At 39.3% G+C, this 22226-nt stretch overlaps 1 protein-coding gene and 1 pseudogene across 1 annotated transcript; both read right to left on the bottom strand.

Annotated features, from left to right (window-relative positions):
- Window positions 1-1537: 1537 nt before the first annotated feature.
- Window positions 1538-3439, bottom strand: LOC149001935 (aspartyl protease AED3 pseudogene; annotated as a pseudogene).
- Window positions 3440-3638: 199 nt separating this feature from the next.
- Window positions 3639-20379, bottom strand: LOC149001934 (hydroxyproline O-arabinosyltransferase 3-like). Its single transcript, XM_089136769.1, is given in 10 exon segments — window positions 3639-4934; window positions 17319-17432; window positions 17622-17693; window positions 17824-17893; window positions 18010-18044; window positions 18046-18108; window positions 18450-18651; window positions 18751-18818; window positions 19128-19685; window positions 20147-20379. Coding segments are annotated over 9 exon segments (1101 nt in total). The 5' UTR covers window positions 19533-19685; window positions 20147-20379; the 3' UTR covers window positions 3639-4862.
- Between the last annotated feature and the right edge of the window lie 1847 nt (window positions 20380-22226).

The following is a 22226-nucleotide window of genomic DNA, read 5'->3' as shown; positions in this document are numbered from 1 at the left end:
GACACACTCTTTCACAAGATCCCTCCCTTGTATTTTATTTGACCATGAAAACATTGGGTCAATGCTTTTAATTTTCAAAAGGTGACAATCCTATATTAGCATTTAAAATTGTGGCACGTGGCATTTATATCCAGCGGTCACAATTAAAATCTAATTAGAAACTAAATCTAATGAATCCTGAAGATTTCTCCCAATTTTATCTCTTCTTTTTTCTAAAGGCACCTAATTTTAGGGATTCATTAGATTCAATTTCTAATTGGATTCTAATTGTGACAATTGAATAATTGACTACCTACCAAGTGTCACATCTTAGATAGTAACCACAGGGAACTGTAGGAATATGAATAGTGCAAGATGTAGATCCCTTCACTTGACAATGAAAAAAAGAATCTAGTAACCATGGGACAAAAGTTTTCTTAGCTGACTGTGATTGATGTAATAAGCTACATCCATTTCTTTTTTCTTTTGTATAGAGAGTTGAAGTCTTATTATCATTCATTTTGATTTAAATTGAATTTTAGATAATAATTCTATCAAATTTGAACCCTTTTATCTATAGTCTTATCATAGTTAGAGAACAAGGTCCATGAATTTATTTGAAAGTTACCCATAAAAATAAAAAAGAATATAGTGATTGAGTGGATTATAGCAATAGTATTTTTGAACAAAACAAGAAGAACATGCTCATCGCCAAAGATGCCAGTATTTCTATTGTTCAAAATCAAACAGATGGCTCCAAAGCTCCAAAGCCCCTCTTGTGTCTTCAACAACCAACCACCAAAACACATACCTTTTCATCCAACAATAATGAAAATAATCGACGTTAAATATTTCTGCTTTTTGCTTGTGACGTCGAGAATTTCATAAGCATGAAAAAGTTCATCCACCTTGCCATGTCGCCATGTAAGCTGTTTTTTAGGGAGGAAATGTGGAAATAAAAATAATAAAATAATAATATATACGTGATTTGATCTTGTGATTGGACCTCTTTTCCATCACTCCTCCCCTCCCCCTCCCCTCCCTCCTCCCATCTTCTATTCCTTATGATTCTTTAAGAATCAGACTCAAACTCAACTATTCAAGAGACTCCAGCAGATTACATCTTATCTACAAGTTGATCAGACTCAGAGTTACACTCAAACACAGAAGAAACATAGTTCATACCAAACACAAATAAATAAATTAAATAATTCAAACTCTAGAGTTAAGAGTCCAAAATTACTGTTGAGCAGGACTCTCATAACTATAAATATGTAATCTGTTGTAATCTATATTATATATAGTCAATCTCAAGAAAGCAAATCACATTTCCGTTGGTGTAAGAAATACGTATTATCAACCCTAACTCATGACATCTAACACTATCAAATGCATATTATTGATTCAAAAATTGTATCCATGGTATAGACAAATTTGTCTTTAGTAATACTTACCAAATGGATTCTTGGATTGCACTATCCCTTACTCAAATCTCATAACTAATGTGACATTGACTAGATATCGATAATGTGTAAACTATGGATACTGCCCAATGAACACCAATACCTAGAACCATGTCATGTATTGAAAATTTTCTATTTTTTTGGGTGAGAATTTCTATTTTATTTAATACAGAATATTTTAGCTCTTAACCCTAATCAGAACTACTCCCACAAACTTCCACCAAGAGATGTTAAAAGCTTACATTAACTATATAGGAAGGGAAGTAAAAAAAACAGAAAATTGAACCAAAACTACACTGATAAAGCAAAAAAAATCAAACCAGCCATCCACCGACACAGATCCTCAAAACCAGAAAAAAACAACAGAAGCTCACGAGCTTATCTCTGTGTCAATGGGTGCAGCGTTCACGTGCTACACCCACCCTGGAGTTGGGTACATCGAATAGTACTCTATGGTTCTGCTGCTGCATGTTAGCTATCACGTTCAACACCGAGTTCACATTTTCCGGCGATGCCGCCATGGCCAAGCAAGTTATGCTTCCTGCTGTGCTATGAATCAGGAAGTTTTCCGGTGGCAATGTCATGTTCATCCCCGTGAAATGCAGCGTTATCGTCGGTGCAACCACCGGCTGTAGATAACAGGTATCAAACCCACCCAATGATGCTACCGGTCCGGCCTTAACCCGTTTCCGGAAAGCGTCTCGCACGGCAATGTAAGCCGGTTGGACCAGCCGGGTGAAGACTGTGCCTGAATCAAGGATGGTTCCGGCACCGGCGGTCTTGTCGAAGGCTAATGCATTTGCCGGAATGTTGACTCTCTGGCGGCCGACGCTGATGCCAACCATGTTGACGTAGTAGAGAGAGGACCTTCTTGGGTTGGTGAGGAGTGGAGTGAATTTTATCACTGGTGGTTGAGAGACTGGTCCGAGCCGGAGTGAACCGGAAAAGTTGGCGGTTCGGAAGTCGGGTAAGCAGTAGGAGAAGGTGGATTTGTAGAGGGATTGGGTTTGGGAGAGAAGCGACATGGGGCCCCGACCGAGTCCGAGTAAGCCCTGCGGCGAGATCGAATTTCCGGTTACCGATTTAACGCAGCCGAAGGCGTAGTTGGGAATAATGTCCTGCGCAAGGGCTAGTCTGTCTTGGCAGACGGCGGCGGAGATGTTGGCGGAGCCATATGTGAGGTTGAAGGAGCAGGTGGCGCCGCCGCTGCAAGTCGGGTTTGGGACCTGATGGCATTGCGGTGCGGAGCACCCGACGGGTTTGTAAGTGGATGACCTGGCAGTGCTGAAGAGGCTGGAACCACATCCTACGCAGCTGGTGCAGGGGATCCAAGCTGTATCACTGCTTGTGTCCATAGCCAAAAACATGGGTTGTGATGGAGTTCCAAATCTGGTTCGGATAATGTAGGTTGGGCTCTGGACAATTTGCCGGCCGGAAGCAATCGGAACTGTGGATCTCCGGCCAATGAGACTGGAGAGATAAAGTAACCGAGCTTCATCTTTGGCAGCCATGTCAAGGATGGTTTGTTCCCAGGAGAGAGCTTGCTTGGGCCGGAAAGGAGAGCATGGGCTGTAGATGTGCATGACCTCAAGGTTTGAGCCTTGGTCAGAGGAGCCACAGGTGAGGGCAGAGCCATGAGAAGGGTAGAGGCAGAGAAGGGCTGCTAAAAGGGAGAGGAGAAGAGAGAGTGATGGAGTTTTCTCCATCTTTACAACTTCTGATAGAAAGTTGGTTGAGCTTGAAGAAGTGTGTGTGTGTATATATAGGGTGTGAGTGAGCAAATGAATCAAAACTGCAGTGAGATAACACAGACTGGAACCCATTTGCTTCAATTTGATTGAAGAGTTGCTGGCTCTGAGATCATCATTTCTTTGTCCTTTTCTTTTACCTACAGGTGTCATGCATGTGATACTCTTCAGGTGAGATCTGAGCCATCAATAGAGTATTAAATATCACATCTCGAAAACAGATCTAGAAATCTGTAGAATGAGATTATGCTCATGATAGCTATGATCTTGAGCCATTGGTCGAGTAAGGATGGCATTTTCATTTCTTCCTGGTAAACATTGCATCTTTTTTCTGACAAAGACTTGTTCATAGGATCCGAAATATAATAGTCCAGAGAAGGGTGTCAGTATCTAATTAAAGGTCCCATAACTGAGCTGTTTCACTCTAATGGCATCTTAAGCAGCATGAAGTGCTTGCTATCTCTTTCTCTCTCTACTTTTAGATTCTTTATCACTGAGTCACGTGAAAGTAATCTCTGAAGAGAAAGCACAGTGATGGCATTGGGGCAGTCTATTCATATGTGTTCTGTATCATAAGATTCTTGTTTGTTAGCTTTTTAAAAGGTAGGAAACAGAAGACATATTGATTAAATTAGAACAGAAAGAAACTTTAAATTAGAAGATATAAAAAAGCAAAACTACTTTACAGTTTGTATATATTGTTATCGGTACCTTTCTTTGTTCTCCCCTTCCTGTTGGGCATCCAAAAAGAAAGAAGCATGAGACACAAATGAGGTCCAGATGTAATTTATCTACAAGAACAAGTGAAAATAGTAAATCACTCCCTTCTTCCTTTCTCCCCCACTTTTGAGGTCTAGGGCCACTTTACTCTTGTCAGAAAACGGATCATCAGATTGTCCACGCGCACCCAAGTATATCTATGCAGGTCAATCTTTAAAATCGGGTACAAGAATTCGAGTAACAATTAACAACTTTCTTACTGATTAAAGCTATCTACTGGCAATAGTTCACTTCTTCCACATTTATATAGATGTTTTACATGTAATTAGTTGACTGGGACCAGTAAAAATTGACTTCGATTTTAAACACAAAGAAATGTATGCTCCCAGGGCAGGTTAGGTTTCAGTAAATCTGGATTCTGGGATATGGATATCAGATACCCAATTTTCACTGTCAGTAAGGACCATCAAGTTTAAATTTAACATGTTTGGGGGAATCATTCCACCAAGAAGTACAGAAGTGCAAATCAAAGCTAGCATTTCTGTTAGGAATCAGCTCCCCAAAATTTGGCTATCATATATATAGAGTCACAGCAATCCTATTGATATTTGTTGTTAACCAATGCAATGATCTCCACTAGACCAGCTTCTGCCCAGAAAGTAAATCCAAATATACAAATCAAGAGCTAGCTATGCAATTAACAACAGACAACTAGAAATTACTATTTCAGCCCCTCGCACGACCAACAATAAAAGCTATAACAAGAGTAACAATGCATTGAGAAGAATTTAGCGGTAAAAAATGTTGTATTGTTTTTCCTTCCATACCTTTCTTTTCTCATTTTCAAACTTTTTAGTGTTTACCAAGTGCTTTATATACATGATTTCTCTCCCTATGGTGATTCTCTAAGAAGAAAGTTCCAAAAATCAGTGCTGTCAGGTTGATCTTCATCTCAGCCAGAACTATCCTGTTCCCAATTAGGAATATTTGCAGTAGCCTCATTCACCATTTTTACAAGTGTAACCTGCAGATATAATCAACAGGAAAATCAACAAACAACCTGATAAACCTCTTTCACACTCCCATGGATAGCCTGTACATCCATTAACCAAAAGTCTGTGAATTAACAGAAATGAGATTCCGTTTTATACTCTTATCATTTTTATATGAAAACTATATTTTTCGATGAGAACATAGCATTCATGTTAAAAAGTAACAAAGACAACAGATTAAGCTCATAATAAATAAAAACAGCCACTCAAATTACTTCCACAATAGCCTTCTTCCTCAAACATTTGGTTGCATCTTCTATTTTTAAGTGAGGATTTGTTTGCATCTTGAGCTAATAATGATCATTGCAAGTTGAAAAATGTGTGCTTCTCTCATATTGCACTTTTAACTCATCAGCACTCTTTTTACCTAGACTACAGCGGGGGTTGGTGGTTCTTTTTTATTTTTGGGAGGGGTTGTAAATATGGCTGCTTGTCTATGTTTTTAACTGAGAAATTAGATTTATAAATTTGTATGCTAGAGCAGAACTGCTGCAAAATAATTCAGAACTAGTTTTAGTCGCTTGCGATATCTAATTAGACTTCTTAGAATTCTATTCAGTAATTCTTAAAAAATTAAAATGTTTAGCAGTGACTTTCTTCTCTCATTTAACATTTTATCAGGAACATGCCATGCGCAAACAGTAGCTGCGTGGTATCAGAGATATGCCAATAGATATATCAGATATGCAATCTCTACTCCACGAGCTAAAAAATGTACATGAAATAATTATAAACCTTCATCAGAACTTAGGAAGTTCCCACAGATGATTAACAGACAAATCTACATAGACATGAAATCTAATTTCAGAACATAGTTTAGGGGCACATAACCTAAATCTCATTCACGACAATAGAACTTAAGTTGTTGTACCAAATTATCCAACTCACTCCATTCTTAAGTTTACAGCAAAGTAGTCAACCTCCTCTTTGTATGCCAAGAAACATTTAATCTTATCCCCTAAATGTAATTCACCAAAATTTCTAACTGACCCTAACTCTTTATTATCTTGCACATTGAAAAATGAGTTCTTATTGCCACCAAGCATGACTCCATTTGGGTCAACTGGATCTATTCCCACCAGTATGAGATAGACTCCATTTGGACTGCTTCCCTCCCCACTAAACCTTTGTGGGTTTGAAGGAAGTTTCTCCTTCTCCATCCCCTTGCTCTCCCTGCCTGCTCCATTCAAGTGGTGGATGGAGGATCCACCCATTTTTTTATTAGATCCTTGGCGTCCTTTACACCCTTTTGGCCCTTGCCAAGTCTATTCCTATTGCATCCCCAAACTCACCCTTCTTTCTGACTTAATTGCTGGTCACTCTTGGTCTCCTCCCGCCTCTTCCCATCCACATCTCACTCAAGTTTGGTCCAAACCGCCCCCCCCCTGCCCGCTTTCACCCCAATCTCCCCCGTGACTGAACCATTTGGCCCCCCTTCCCCTTGGGATCTTTTTCCACTGCCTTGTGTGGAACCTCCTCCGACCCCCTTCCCCCCATGTTGATTGGCACCCCCTTGTTTGGTTAAAAAACCACATCCCCTGTCATTCCTTTGCAGCTTGGAGAGCCTTCAACCATTGCCTACCCACCCAATCATTCCTCATCCAACACCATCTCAATGTCAACCCTAACTCCATCCTTTGTTGGAACAGCCCTGAAGATGTGGACCATCTTTTCTTTTCTTGCCCCTTCTCCAGTTACTTGTGGTTGATACTTGATAGCCATCACCTCCATTTGGCCCTGACCTAGACACCTCATTGGTTCTTAAGGCATTTCGCAAACAGATCCATTTGTGACTTGGTAAGTAAATTGGTGTTTCAACACTTTGATCTCTCACATATGGTAGGGCTGAACTTTAGGTGATGGACCTCCAAATCTAGATCCATTGATTTGAGTTGGAAGGCAATCCATTTTGAGGTCTCTAGTCATCTACAGTACCTCTCCCACCACCCCCTGTTCTGGATACCCCAAGAAGCAAAACCATTGTTGTTTCCTAGGGTCTTGAAAATCCTCTTTTTTGCTGGCTAGTAGGCTGTAGCCCCCCCCCCCCCCTCTCTCTCCTCTCTTTGTACATCTCTCTCTTCTCTCCTTGTACATTCTTTGTTGCCCTTTTTGGGCTTTGGTTAATGAATTTACTCATTCATCCCCCCACCCTCAAAAAACAAATATATATATATATATATATATATATATATATATATATATATATATATATATATATATATATATATATATATATATATATATATATATTGACTTTGATTCAAAACTTTGAGCAGCTGAAAGTCTTAGAAACTTGTTTCCTCTTACATATTGGTTGTGCAGGAATCAAGTTTTTGGATCTAAAGTTTTATATGAGTTGCAAGAGACAAGTTTTGCGATTTGAAGTGCTCAAATCACCTAGTTCCAAAATGCACACAAAACAAATAACCGGAACATTGCAACTGCACACCTGAAACATAAGTTTAGCACCAAAAAATTGCTAACTCCAGAACCAGTAGTTTCCTTACTTGTTCAGTACTGATATTCCTAACGCAAAGGTTCAGCAGGGGTGAATAAACCCTAGAACTCTTAGCTTGGTTTGTTAATTGGAGATAAAGGTACCAGAAAGTTACCAAAATAGAAGGTAACTCAGACTTGGTAACTTGAGTAGACAAAACCAGCCAGCAGAATCTATTCAAACTTGGACCAAGTGGAGAAGGCATTAGTGAACTGTGCGCTCCAGATATTGACCAAGCCAATGGCTGGCTACAGAGTTATGAACCTCACAAGTTGCAGCAGCAAAACTGGATGTCTAGATCCCAGGAGCAGTAACAGTCTTTGACTGATGATCAACAATGGGTCATGGCCTTCACAGAGATAGCAACAACAGAACAAACATTCATAACAATGGTAGTAGAAAAAGATCGGTTGGAAGAAGTATGGTAGAAGAAGGGAAAACAGAGAGTAAAAGGGAGCTGGAGATTCGGCTCTCAGCAGCCAGGCCTCTCATCCCTTCATCCACACAATAGGACAATAAAACTTTGCACAAAGGCTTGATCATAGTCATTGGTGGGAGCCTCTTAAGGGCATTATTGCATATTGGGCGGCTATGCTTGCTTTACAAACAAAAAAAGATTAGAAACTCACAAGAAAAGAAAATAAGCCAAAAATTGAGACTTCAAGAAAACAGGAACTTCTAGATAAAAGGTAAACCTACTTTCTGAATCTGGAATCAGATCCTACAAGTCAAGGTTGCGTAGTAGACAACCAAAAATCACTAAGAGGATGATTCTGAAAATAGAACTAAACTAAACTTCAAAATCCCCACTCATACACAAACCTGAGTCTTCTAGTAAATTCTTCACTACATCCCGTCTTAGGCCACAGAAGATCTTTAAGTATCATATTGACACTTTTCACTGAGCAGTGCCCTTTTTTCTTCACTCACACATATGATTAAGCAACAATTACTCCAATCCGTGCATCAAGCTGAACCGTACTACATTAATGCATAATCAATTGTCTAATGCTTCAAACCTTGACCGTCGCAATGTGTACCCTTAGCGTCTCCACCACTATGTGGAACGACCATTAAAATCACCTCTCCAATACTTAAATCCTAGTCAACATCTCATTTTCTTTGTCCCTATCATAAGGGATGTGAGTGTTGGACAACACCAATGCCAGATTGTGACAATTTTTACACTAGGTTTCAGGTTTTCACGCATTTTTCTAAACTAGACGATAAGTAGCACAAAGATGGTACAAAGATTTAATGTAGTTCACACTTCACACTCCAATATTATGTGCCAGATACAGAAGCAAAGCCAAAGACTATTCACTATTTAATAGACAAAATTTTACATTGGATCTCTCCAGACAAAACCAGGTGATTGGTGCACTCTAGAGAATAAAGTGTGTCACAGGTTTAAGAAGTATATTCTCAAAGAGTGTTATGTTTCCAGGCAACTAAGACTTCAGCCAAGCTTCCTGAATCAGTGGTTGCAGAACAGTCACAGGATGCAGAAATGAGGACTCAAACAGAAGATTAAGTAATTAAACATTCAACTATTTGAACTGAATGCCAAAAATTATAATAGATTACTGAGCGACAGAATAAGTAAGAGATGCACTGAGTAGGAAGGTTTCAAAGGAGAATTTCGACTGAGAAACCCAATCTCAAATATCAACAGATTAGGTAGGGTTAAGTTACTGAACCAGATTGTTATTGATAGGTTCACAAGCACGTACAGGTTCTCTCGTCCTACTAATCACAACATTTACACCCCTGATTCAGTGAGTTCCAATGCAACCGTGTAAATTTTTATGCAATTTAGAATACTTCAACTGTAGACAAAGACCAATCCATGTGTAAGTGGTTAGTTTTCCAAGTTGGGCACACTACCACGTGGATTTAAAAAGTAGAGACATTGTCCAAGAACTCACCGAGATCATAATACCTTGGTTTTTCTATGGACCAAGAAGAAACCATTTGTGAAACAAAAAAGACCCCAACTCAACTGAGATCTCAGTTAACCCAGCTTATAAAGCTTATAGAATTTTCCGGACACAACTGAGAAAGACAAGATCTCGACAGAACTCGTTGGTCTGCTGGTTTTGGTGCTTTTGGCTACTGCAACCTCTGGAACATGCATTCTTAGTTCAATTTTGGGAGGAAAATTTGCCGGAGCAGCCAAATAAGGGCATTGCTCTTTGATTTGTGCTACATCCACCATAGAAAAATTTATATTCAACAAATCCAAGCAAGCTAAAGCATTTCTCCCAAATCTGTTTTTTAAGAAACACTTGCCTAAAACAAGTTAGGTTAATATTTGTTAAACAACTTTGCTTGATCTACAGGTTGACAGTTTGTATAATATCTTTTTTTTTTTTTCTTTTCTACTAATAATTGTATATAATGTTTTTTGAAAAACACAAAGAATTCTCGCAAAGTAAACCTGAAAAGAAAGATTAATAATGATCGTTTGGAAGTTTGGTTTGACATTGGATGACCTTTTCATCCATTAATTAAAGTATTATATTTTTCTGATTTATTAAAGTACTACAAAACTACAAAATCTATAAAATATTAAGGAAAAAATATCAGTTTTTGCTGGAAAGTTGTTTAATACATATGTACAATATGACAACTGTTATGTTTAGGCAATAGCCTACAAGAGATGTAAGGGGACTTAGATCCCCTCTTCACCATTTTGAAGTTAATTGTGGAAATTGGTTGATGTCATGACTAGTAAAGAATTGGAATTAGGTTAGAAACGTAGTGATGCAGCCTTACAGGGGCAAGGACCAATACAACCAAGAACTTTGATCAAAACCAACTCTATATCCAGTTGGTGTGTCATGGGGTGGTTTTGCAAAATGGGATAAAATGGGCAATGGTTTATGGATTCGGCATCTGGCAATTGTTAAACCCCTAATTGTGACTTAACATCTCTCTCTCTCTCTCTCTCTCTCTCTCTCTCTCTCTCTCTCTCTCTCTCTCTCTCTCTCTCTCTCTCTCTCTCTCTCTCTCTCTCTCTCTCTCACACACACACACACACACACACACAAGAAGCAACCAGCAAGACAGGGCAAAACATAATAACTTCTATTGATCTAGTACTCAAGTATAGAACAAAGCAACATAACATAATAATACAGATAATTTAATTAAGCAATATCACTCTTCTCCTACAGCAAGCCCAGAGCGGCAGCTCTCCCCTTGAACGGCCTACGTTGCAGTTTCCCTAACATGCCTCTCCTCTCTTCCCTTCACAATATTTATCAGTTCCTTCCCTATAAATTTCCCCTCCTTTCCAGAACAGTAGTTTCTAATTAGTTGGTCTAAATCTCAGTCCCCGATCTGGTTCCCCTCCTTTACTGCTCACGTGATCCCTAGCTTCCTTTTTTATTCTTGCAAGTATATACCTAACCCTTGGTATCAAAGCTACAACACATCAAGAGTTCAAATCCCGGAAAGGGCTACCTAGGAGAGGACTTTGTGTAGAGCGAAAGCTACCAAGAAAGGGTTACCTACCACCTAAAAAAAAAAAAAAAAAAGAGAAAGAAAGAAAGAGGGAGCAGAAGCAGCCGCCTGGAGAGGACTACCTATTGCCAAAGTGTGAGCAGTCTAGAGTGAAACCCATCAAAGACAACAACTGCAAAAGCATGGTGGTATGTTATGTGCCTAATGGGGCCCACTCTAGTGTATGGGCACTAGATTGGGCCAGCCTAGTATGGGATAGGTTAAAGGGCTTGACCCACTTGTTCCATCAACTTCAGAGCTTTTGGCGCATTGGACAAGTACCTAACATCGATCCAAATGCTAATATTGGTTGGGGTTAATTGGTTTCAAATGGAGTGGTGTTTAGTGGCAAAAAAGGGCTTCTCAATATGGAATAAACATGGCAGAGGATGGGGAAATTGCAAGTGCTGTGTTTGGGTGACCTAGAGGTATCAAAATCCAATGAAACTTGGATTGAGTGGAAGGAATTATTGAGAGGATTATGCTCTCAAAGCCTAAGAGAATTTGGACCGCTGATTCTCAAGTAATAGAAATTCTTGATCAGGTCAAGAAATAAGGTTTCTGATGAAGAACTGGTTGGATCTAGAGGTTAGGATTCTCAGAATGGGCTGGAACTTGGAGGAACTGTAGATAATGACATTAGATATGATCCTCCCAAGTTGGCTGGAGTTGGATGGCTAAATTGGAAGATGTTTCTCTTCTTTTTTTTTTTTGTTTTTTTTTTTTTTTTTTTTTTTTTTTTTTTTTTTTTTTTTTTTTTTTTTTGGGATGACTTGGAGGGAGTCTGAAAATTTAAAATAAATATAAATAAATAAATAAAGTGATAAGGATCGGTGAAAGCCTCAAGCTTTTCCTAAGAGAGAAAAGGGGGGGGGGAGTTGATTGTGGAAGAGTTAGAGGATAGGCTCAAAGGCTGCATCATCAGCCACAGCAGGAACTTGGATAGTACTTGCCAAGAACACAGTAGGAGGTAGGAACCACCTTGGATGTTACTCACCAAGGATCCCAGGCCTTTGGATGTCACTCACCAAATAACCAGCCCAACCTAATTCTGATCAGACAGTTCTCAAAGAGAATACACAGCAAAGCTGCTCAATATTCAATCCATACTTTTCACAATCGACAAGGCTGTTTATATATAGTTTTGCATTTGATGTTCTCCACCAATTGAAAGTATGACTTGCAACCTGGGCAGAACTAGGACTTCTAGCTGAAATAGGACTTGGACACTTGGAAGTTAGAAAGGAAAATAAATCCTAATATCTAAATTGAAATGTAAAAAGACCAATTTACCCTTAAGTTGGATAAAAAATTAAAAAAATCTGAACCAAATCAACCGTGGTTCAATTAAAAAAATAAACCAGAACTGAAACAAAACCTATGATAATTCTTGTACTTAAATAATATATCAATGTTTTCAGTCCATTAAGTTGGTTGTTACAAAGATGACCGTCCAAAGGAAGCCCCACCTATGCACATATCAACCCTAGGTTGTTCCTAACAAAAGGCCTCTTTGGTACTGGATCTGCATCACCTAAGTTAGTGGAGAATGACCAAGAACTCAGTCATATCCCCACCCTTCTGTCTTCTTCTTCTTCTTTTCCATCTTCTCACCTTAGTTTCTAATTCACTTTATCTGCAGCTGAGTTTTATAGTGAGGCATTAGAGCTACTGAGAGAATGGTTTACTGCTGGTGAATTTACAGTTTTACACTATTTACCAGGGATAAACTGAGTGGAAGACACTATACCACTCTGAAGCATTTTCCTTTTTGGGGTTTTCTTGTCAGCAACTTCAATGGAGGTTTCATTTACATTCAACCAGTAACCATCCATCTTTTAGTATGTTATCCCCACTCCAGGGTTTTCTGCAACTGTAATTCTTATTCATCCTCAAGAGCCCAACAAAGCAAAGGAAAGACAACAAAAACCCTAAACCTTTCAGCCATACCACAAGGCAATCACGGACGTAATTTCTCGACCTACTCTGTTTCTTTCTTTTTTCCCTAGAAGATTTAAAATCACCATTGGCTTGGTAGTGTCGCTTGGGGACACATCTGCTTCTCCTGCAACCATAGAGATCCGAAGCAATCACCAGGGTAGGAATTTCGAACTCAATATCATCCTAAACAACATTGTGATCATATGACAAGGGAAGGACAGGGATACTCAGGGCAGAGTGCCTGCAATTAGAGGAGGATGAGAGCGCAAAAAAGGAAAAGGGCCCGCCAAGCTCTTGAGGAAGCTAGAAATCCCACGAACAGGAGAGGCAGGAACGGAAGAGAGGGGGAGGTGGTGCTGAAGGGAGGGTGCTGGATATAAGGGGAGGAGGGGGGGGGGTGAGAAGATGCACCAAGAGGGAGGGAAGGGGTGGAGAGGGAGGAGACTGGATGGGCTTTTTTTTTTTGTGGGAGGGGGGGCAGTCGAGGGGGAAGCAGGATGGGCCAAGGGTGATAGAGAAACTGATGCAGCAATACCAGAAGTTACTAGTCCTGCTACAGTAACTTATGAGATAATTCTTCATATTTGGTGGGCCCCGAGTCCAGCTTGTAAGGAGATAAATACAAATTTAGTGAGCCCCAGGTTTAGCTTGCAAGGAAATAAAATAGGAATTGTCTTCGTAAGATTCTTAGAGATAATGTAGGATCTTGTTATTTATTGGGATAATCATGTAATCAAATTTTTAATTTGGGTAGGATATCTAGGATCAGTTTTAGTTAGTTTTAAATTGTGAAGAGTCCTATTAGGATGAGTGTTTTTGTTACCAAGAGTCCTACTATAGTTGTTTTCCTATCGAAGTATGTCTGTTTTATTTAAAAACTTCAAATCAGTTTATTTGAGCATAGAATAGAAAAAACATAGTAAAGTTTGATCTTTGTATGCTTGCAGCCCCCTTCCCTTCTTCTTCTTCTTCTTATGAGTATTCTTCTCCATCTTTCCTTGTGTTGACTTACTTCTTCTCAGGTTTCTCCTTTTCCCCCTATCTCCTTTATCCTACCTTCTGCTTTATTCTGTCCCCCATTAGAGATGGGATTAAGATTAAGTGGGCTACAAGGAGAAGGGGGAAGAGCTTGAGGAAATGATTGGTTTTAGGGGGGGGGGGGGGATCCGGTTTGTGTTGGGAGAAATTGGGTTGAGGGAGGAGGGAAAGCAACGAGATGGGCCAAGGGGAAGGGTTGGGTAAGAGGAAAGGCAAGGGAGAGGAGAGAGTGGGGGAAGAGGAACAAGTTGGATGGAGTTTTTGGCGATCAAAGTGGTGAAGATGGGGGTGGAGTGGGCTGGGCTAGAGAAGAGGAAGAAAATAGAAGCCTGTAGGGGTAGATCTGGGTCCACAAGAGAGAGACCCATAGGGGAGGAGTAAAATGGAAAGAGAGGGGGTTAGATGAGGTAGGTGAGAGCGAAAGGGAAGGGCAGGGGGCCCACAGAGGGAGGGGAGAGAGAGGGAACAAGTGAGGGATTATCACAAGAAGGGAAACAAGACGGTTCTAGGGATAAAAGGAGAGAGGCAAGGGGGAAGCAAGGGAGGCTTGAAGATTGAAGGAGAGGCAAAGTGGAACCAAAAGAAGAAGGCAGGGTGGCAAAGGGGATAAGGAAATTCATGGAGGCAGACGACAACAAAGGGAGAAAAAGGTTTAGGAAGGAACAGGCTTGTAGTTAGCAATTCAAGGGAACTATGGGTTTTAGGGTGAGCAAGAATTGACAAGGAAGTAGGAGCAAATTGGTCAAACGCAATGTGTTGTAGGGGGACATTGATCAAAGAGCTCCAATGGGCAATCAAGGTCAACCTCATCCAACAAGATCGAGAATCCTTTTTAATCAACCACAGTAGAGGTTGCCAGCAACTTGTTCCGCTGGAGAAGAGGACAGTCATTCCGACCATAGTGCATCTTGGATCTACCAAGTGAAGGATCCCTTAGAGGAACAATCAAGGAGATTCTCAGATTAGAGACAACTGTGTAATCTTGGTGAGACACAGAAGCCAACGGGAGCATTTTGAGGTGGCCGAAGCTTTTACAAGTCAAGCAGTGGGGAGGGGGATTTTCACTAATTGCACCTCTTGAGTGAAACTAAGCCTTGATTCCTCCATGATGGAGATTGCGGAGGGGAGGGGTGCCCCTGCAAAGATGTCAATGCAAATTCAGGCGTATGAAAGTCATTCCTTCTTCACCATGATGGTGTTAAAGGAGATGGTGGATGCATAGAGCAAAGCTGATGATGCTAAACCCCTTGGCACACCAAAAGTGGAGAGGTAGACCCAATAGTCAAATCTAGTGGGGGAGGGAAGAATGGGCCTCAAGAAAGCTACAATTTTTTGTGCCATTGCCATAGGAAAAGCAGTCTTTTGCCAAAAAACCATGGTCCTCCCTCGAATGCAGGAACCTTATCTTCATTGATGGAAAACTGAAAGAGAGAAGAATCTATGGCCGCCGAGTAGATATATCTCCAAGGAGCTAGAGATTTTCCAATGCTTCAAGAGGGATACTTGGACAATGTGGAAGGGAGGCCTCGAGCTAAGGAAGTTGCTCACCAAGCAAAAACTCCAATTGGAAGCTTCATCATCAAGAATGCCGACTGGGCAAAAGGCAGTGATGCAGCCATTGACAACCAAAGGAGGGATTAGTCACACAAGTATTCCAGCTCCAGGGGGTTTAGGGGTAGGAGAGAAGAGAGAGTTCCAAGGGGTAAGAAAAGAAAGGTGAGATGTTTGTGGTGTTGGAGGTTCATAGATTGGAGCAAGAGAGGTGGCTGGAGGGGAAGGGATGCCACCATAAACAGGGGAGGGGAAGGTGTTGGTGGGGGTCAGACAGATCTCTAAAACCTTGATTTAAATGTTGATAGCAGTTGTTATCATAGATGATCAAACTCCCACTAATTACTTAGGGTGAAGTGTGGAGACACTATACTATCCTACAGCACTCTCTGTTTTGGGGCTTTCTTTGAGCAACTTCAATGAAGGTTTTCTTTACATCCAAGTAGGAACATGAACCTATCTTTCGGTATGTTACACAACCCCCCATCCTAGTTTCCTCTATTGTAATTTCTTTTTCATCAAATGGTTGCAACATCGTGAGGCACTGAGTTACAAATTTTTTAAACTCCTATTGTTTGTACCCCAATGATGGATACTAACATGGTGCAAATTTAGGAAAGGAAGATATGCAAAACAACAATTTAGATATATAAGGTCAATCACGAATAAAAAAGTGATATAGAGGACAACATATTGATGTGGCTCAAAGAATTAAAGTAGGATGCAAGAAGTGGAGGGGGACATCCATAGTGCTTTGTGACTGAAGTATTCCTATAGAGCTGAAAGGGAAGTTCTGTAGGATTGTCATACAACTGCCACGATGTGTGGAGAAAAATGTTGGAAAGTTAAAAGTCCTACTTTAATAGGCTTTGTATAGCAAAGATGAGGATGGTAAGATAGATGTGGAAAAACTAAAGAAAGATAAATAAAGGAATGACCATATTAGAACTGACTAGGGTGTTACCCAAATCAATAACAAGAGCTGAAAGAGTCGCTTGAGGTGGTATGGACAGTCATCCTAGAATGAAGTGATACAATTTCGATTGAGGGAGCATAAAGAACCACGGGCAGGCCCAATTAGGCTATGGGAGAAGCTATGAGAAAGGGAATGCATATTCTAGGCCCTGTGCCAAGCAAGACCTCAATTATAACCTACTGAAGGGCAAGATACTTGCAGCAAACCCAAGCTGAGATTCTCCTGTCACTTTCATCCTTCTATCTTTTTTTTACCTTTTCCTTTTATTTTACATCGTTCCATTTTTCATTTCTCATCACATTCCTCATCCCTCTCTCCTTCATTCTCCTCTTTCTTGGCTTGAACCCAGTTCCCACTGACTTTGGTTTTGTTGGATTCATGCAGCCGACCCCATTAAGTTGGTTTAAGGCTAGTTTGTTTTTGTGGTGTTATACATTAGGAATTACAGTTCTAGTAAACTCAACTAACACATTGATGCCATTCAAGGCCCATCAAAAGCTTGTGGAGACTGCAACAAAAGGACTAACATTTTTACCAGGTGAAGACATTAAGAAATGATAGAGCCATTATATGGAAAGAGCTATAATAATGCCATATAAAGGACATCAGCTTGGCATGCTGTAACAGTAAATAACAACAACTCAGCATTATCCCAACACTAAAAGACAGAGAGAGAGAGAATGCTTACCATCACAGGTCATCCAAAAGCACAAAACAGTCATGGACAAAAACATATGAGCATTATTATATAAACTATAAATGTTGGGCTTAATGAAGTGATATGCTTACATGTTTCACAGTATGCGTTACTTCTAATTAAGAAAAAAAAAGCAGATATAGGCATACCACACTCTCAGGAACTCCTGGCGGAGGCAAGGAGATATTTTTTGGTGGAGGACCACGAAGATGGGATCTCTTGTCAAAGCGCCATTCCCCAATTTTCCCATATGTTAGCTCACCCTGCACAGGAAACAACTCTAGATGCATGACATGGGTGCCCATGATAAACCCAAGGAAGCAGCCAAGAAAACTATATGCTTCAAAAAGAAAGCATTTTGTCATTAAATGATTGCAAATAAAGCAAGCAAAGAGATGAACAAGGGCACTGTCATAGCTGGACCATCAACTTTTCATGAAAGATCAGCCTACCTTCATACTATAATCACATCCATAAGTGTAATGGATAATGAACTTCTTTCCAACTTCCAGATCCCATGGGGGCTGAAATAACCATTTAGAGTACTTAATAACAAAAACTATATTTACAAACTGATTGTAAAATTCAAAAAATATATGAAAAGTTTGCAGAAATAGAATTAATCAAACAAAGAGGAGATAAATCAAGACAAACCTGTAGCATAAAATCTTTGCGAAGAACATGTCGGACACCATGCAAAGCAGATGCAACAGCATATGCATACCTTAGTTCAGAAGGAAGCAATCAAACCATCAAAAGAATGTTCTTGATATCTCAGGTGCTGACCTCTAACAAAACCAAAGTTGAGAAAGATGTAAGATATCACTAATAATCACTCACATTTCTAACACCCATCCAAAAGCTTTATCACTCTCCTGGATCATCTTTCATCCTCAATGATACATTCATCCATGTAGGTGCAATTTTCTCCAGCAAGTCCTGAAACAGGATGATATTGACTTGTGTATGACTAGGACAATTAATCAAGTATCAACACTAAACAAAGGACGAAGGGGACACACAAGAGGCATTATAAACTCCCAAGAAGGCTAGAATAGATAAGGTCCTAAGGATGACGAAAATGAAAATGAAAATGAAAATGGCAACAGAACAGTGGTAAGGACTCTTGATCTGTATATAGTGCCACAATTCAGTCAGGCTTAGCATACACACTTCCCCAACTGCCGATGGATGCAATGATTAGTAGGTTACAACCTTAAACATACACACCCATTTAGTCCAATCAATTTCCTTATCTGCCATAGCAGGAAGAAACTTACCTTTTTGATAATCACTGGAGAATTGCCAATTGGATCAACATTTGTTACAGGGCCCATCTCCGTAGGATAGAATTTTCTTATTATTTTCTCATGGTCAGAAGGTTTAATGTAGAAAAATGGGAACCCAGCTGGATGCCCTCCAAGTCCCAAGTTAGGCAGAGGATTTACAAAGATGTGATCAGGCTCTGCCATAAGTATATATCTGCATTAGTCACAGAATTCATAGACTTTCAGACCTATTGAAGACCATAGAGAAATAGAAAAAGTATATATTCAGAATATTTTATCAGAAGGAACTCACTCTTCCTCAATTGTTGCCTTTTCCAGCCACTGAACAAAAGCCCATGGTCTATTTAAGACAATGTACCCCTGAAAACAGCATAAATAAACAACCCAAAAATTGAATTACGAACCAAAATGATAAGAGGAAAGGGATCTCTATATAGGATGACCAGTTATCCATATAGACAGCAATAGATGTTTATTTCTTCAAACTAATGAATGGCTTCAGAATTTACAGTAAGATAGCCTTTGGAATTTACAACATGTCCCAGAATTACTCTTTCCAGAAGAAAATTCTTCGATGAGAAAATATAGAAAAACAAATGCATACATAAGAGAAGAATAATTCTCCAGCCTAGAAGAGACCAATAAATGTTTAAATAAAAGAATGCTCACCCGATCTAGACCTGGTGGAAGAGGATCAACCACGACTGTTGGGATTTCATCCATCAAGTTGTCAGGATTTCCTGAATGCAGAACCCTAGTGAACCCTCCCATATCTGACCCAGGCAAGTCCTTCATCTTCTTATACCAATAGTACATAATGCGACACTGCCATTTGCTGTATGGAGCATCAGTTGCCGTCAAGGCAACATGAAACGGAACCTTAGCACCTCCTATTGTCTTCACATTATTAGGCATTTGTATAATTGGATCAGAAAACGATCCACCATCAGTTAACCCTTTCCCTCTGTACTGAATCATCATTGTTAAGAAATTATACGTTGCAAAGAAAAACCCTAGCGCCACAAGCACTAGAAATAGAGGTGATGCCCGTCCCATGTTCTTTCTTCCAATCATCTTTCTTCGTCGTTGTATTAGGCGAAGTCCAAAATTCTCAACCTCTATTCAACTCAATTCTCCATTTATTAACAGCTACGGACGGCACAGATTAATCCCATTAAAGTCAGTATCTTTACGCAAATTTAAACAAAAATCCCCGCCCAAAGTCAACTGCACCAAAATTCAGAAGAAAGATGAATGATACATCCCAATAAAGACAACGCTTTTTCATGAAAACAGAACCGATAATCAAAATCTAAACACAATAAATGTAATTTAAACTATGAAATTTGGGTGGGGGGAGGAGGGGGTAAATCTCGTTAGCATGAGGTAGCCAACAATTTAAAACCAGTTCCTAAGAATTCGATAGGAAGCGTTCAAACTAGTTGAAAAGTAAAGAAGATGAACTAAATAAAATACTTCACAAGTTAAACGAAGCTTTAAATCATTTCCATGAATTCCGGAACTTCAGATCTGAAATTATCCAAAACAGAGAGTAAATGGTGAAATTCGTAACGAAGCAGATCACTAAACCCGAAACAGGAAACCAGAGCACGAAAGAAATCTAGCGACTTCAAAGTTATTGCAAGAATTCAAAGAAGATTGAATGCAGTACAGTGCATGTAACTTACTACTGAAACGAAGAAGCGGAATTCAAGAAACCAAATTATCTGAAAGAGAGATCCAATAAATCCCAAAATCGGAAGAACTGAAATAATGCAAAGAAGATAGTGCGAGAGAGAGCTTTCGCCGCTTGTACGATCATAAAAAAAAATTGCAGAGATTATTTTTATTTAAAAAAAAAAAAGACAAATTGCAGAGATTTGAATTAGAACAGAAAGGTCTCGGCTGTCTGAGAAATTTTTAGATTAGTTTTTTTCGATATAAGATAATATTCAAGTTTAAAATTCATCTTATTTATAACTAACCCCTTTGACCTTTTTTTTTTCCCAATAATTTTCCATTTCAAATTCATCTCATTTGCAATCTCCCCTTTGACTTTTCTTTGCTCAATAAAATCGGGCGGTTTAATCGAGAAACCCGACCCAACTGTAATTAAGGACAGAACTTTCCTAATTAGGGCATCTAAAAAGGAAATAAACGTCATATTTAAAGCCAATAAACATTCTGAAATCATAGAGAAGTCATTTATAGTTGATATTATCAACTTGGGTCATTATTATTTTTTTTTTCTGGGACTTTCATTGAGATAATTGAGGGAAAACAACTAAGGTATAATCCCGAGGGGGCTCAGTTGCGCTTCCACATAGGAGGTCAGAGTTCAAATCCCCTCAGGCCAGGGGCGAAGCTCCGCCTATATTAATTATCGAAAAGCTCTCCTGAGAATGTAGTCATAGTGCGCGCAAGTTGGCCTTGATGAACCTTAGATCCAAAAAAAAAAAAAACTAAGGTTTCCAAAGCAACAAATCCTGGACCTAAGGAACGGAAATATGTCAAATTATCTCTCAAAGCCCTCTTAGCTAGAAAGTCAGCACAACTATTAATCTCCCAATCAATATGAGACTTGAATAATTAATTAGACGGGAAATTCATATACCAAGCATCGAAATGCAACCAATCAATTTTTGTATTAGTGTGTAAGGGTTTCAACAAGATTGGGTTGGGTCAAGCTTGTAAAACCCTGGCTTAAATTCCCTAGCTTGACCTTGATCTTGAGTCTACTTAATTAGTCTAGGTTGGGTTAGGTAGAACACTAGAGCTAAATTTGCACTCAAATTAATGCCTTCATATGCTCATTTGGAAAAAAACTAACGGGTTCAAATCCATTGCAGCGCCAAAGTGAGCGGCCATCTAGCAACCAGCTCTCAATGAGTGCAACGTGTCACCTTCTATTTTTGACCTGTGGATTATTCATAAATTGATTTGATTGATGAACCAAAGTAATTAGGCCGGTTTAAAAAATTATAATCCAAGTGTTGGAAATAGATAAGAGACACGTGACTCTCATTGAGAGTTGGTTGCTTGATGGCCACTCACTTTAGCACTACAGAGGATTTGAACTCAAGACCAACGCTTCCTAGTATGAGATCAAGAGTTTGAATCTCCTTGGATCAAGGATGAATTCGTATATTTAAATAAATAAATATAAAATTACTCTCTTAAGATATACTCAAGGTGCACATAAACGGATCTAAATCAATGAACCTCAATTTTTTTAAAAAAAATAAATAATAAATATAAAAAATAAAAAATAAAAAGAAGAAGAAGAAAGAAAGAGGCCCACACCACATAGGCTGGAACGAAAATCCTATTTAAACAAATACCCTTGAAGGTGAAGTTGTCTTAGTTGTGGTTAGGTTGTGGTCTTGGATCCAAAAAAAAGAGAGGTAGAGGTTAGGTTTGCCATTAGAATGAACTTCTAAGTTAAGGAACCACAAGCTTCTTCTATACATCAATTAGAAAATGACCATTTACAATAGATTTACAGACTAACTGGTTACACTAAAGTGATGAGCTTATAAAACACTCAATCCAGATCCAACAACTTTTTCGAGGTTTTTATTTTTTAGGAAATAAGAGATACTTTCAAAATTTTCTTAGGAGGGTGTCGTAACTATAAATAGTACTTCACCTTGGCTTTAAAGAGATTTGAAGTTAAGTAAACAGTTATTAATTTATCATTGACATAAGAGCCTTCAAAAAGATTACTTAATTTTTTTTTGCATTACAGACCCTTTTTTTATCCTATAT

The sequence above is a fragment of the Hakea prostrata genome, chromosome 10 (assembly GCF_041222555.1).
Source record: "Hakea prostrata isolate BN-2017 chromosome 10, UWA_Hpros_2, whole genome shotgun sequence".
Classification (NCBI taxonomy): Eukaryota; Viridiplantae; Streptophyta; class Magnoliopsida; order Proteales; family Proteaceae; genus Hakea; species Hakea prostrata.
Note: the sequence above shows the minus strand (reverse complement) of the source record. Positions and strands in the feature narration are given on the sequence as shown.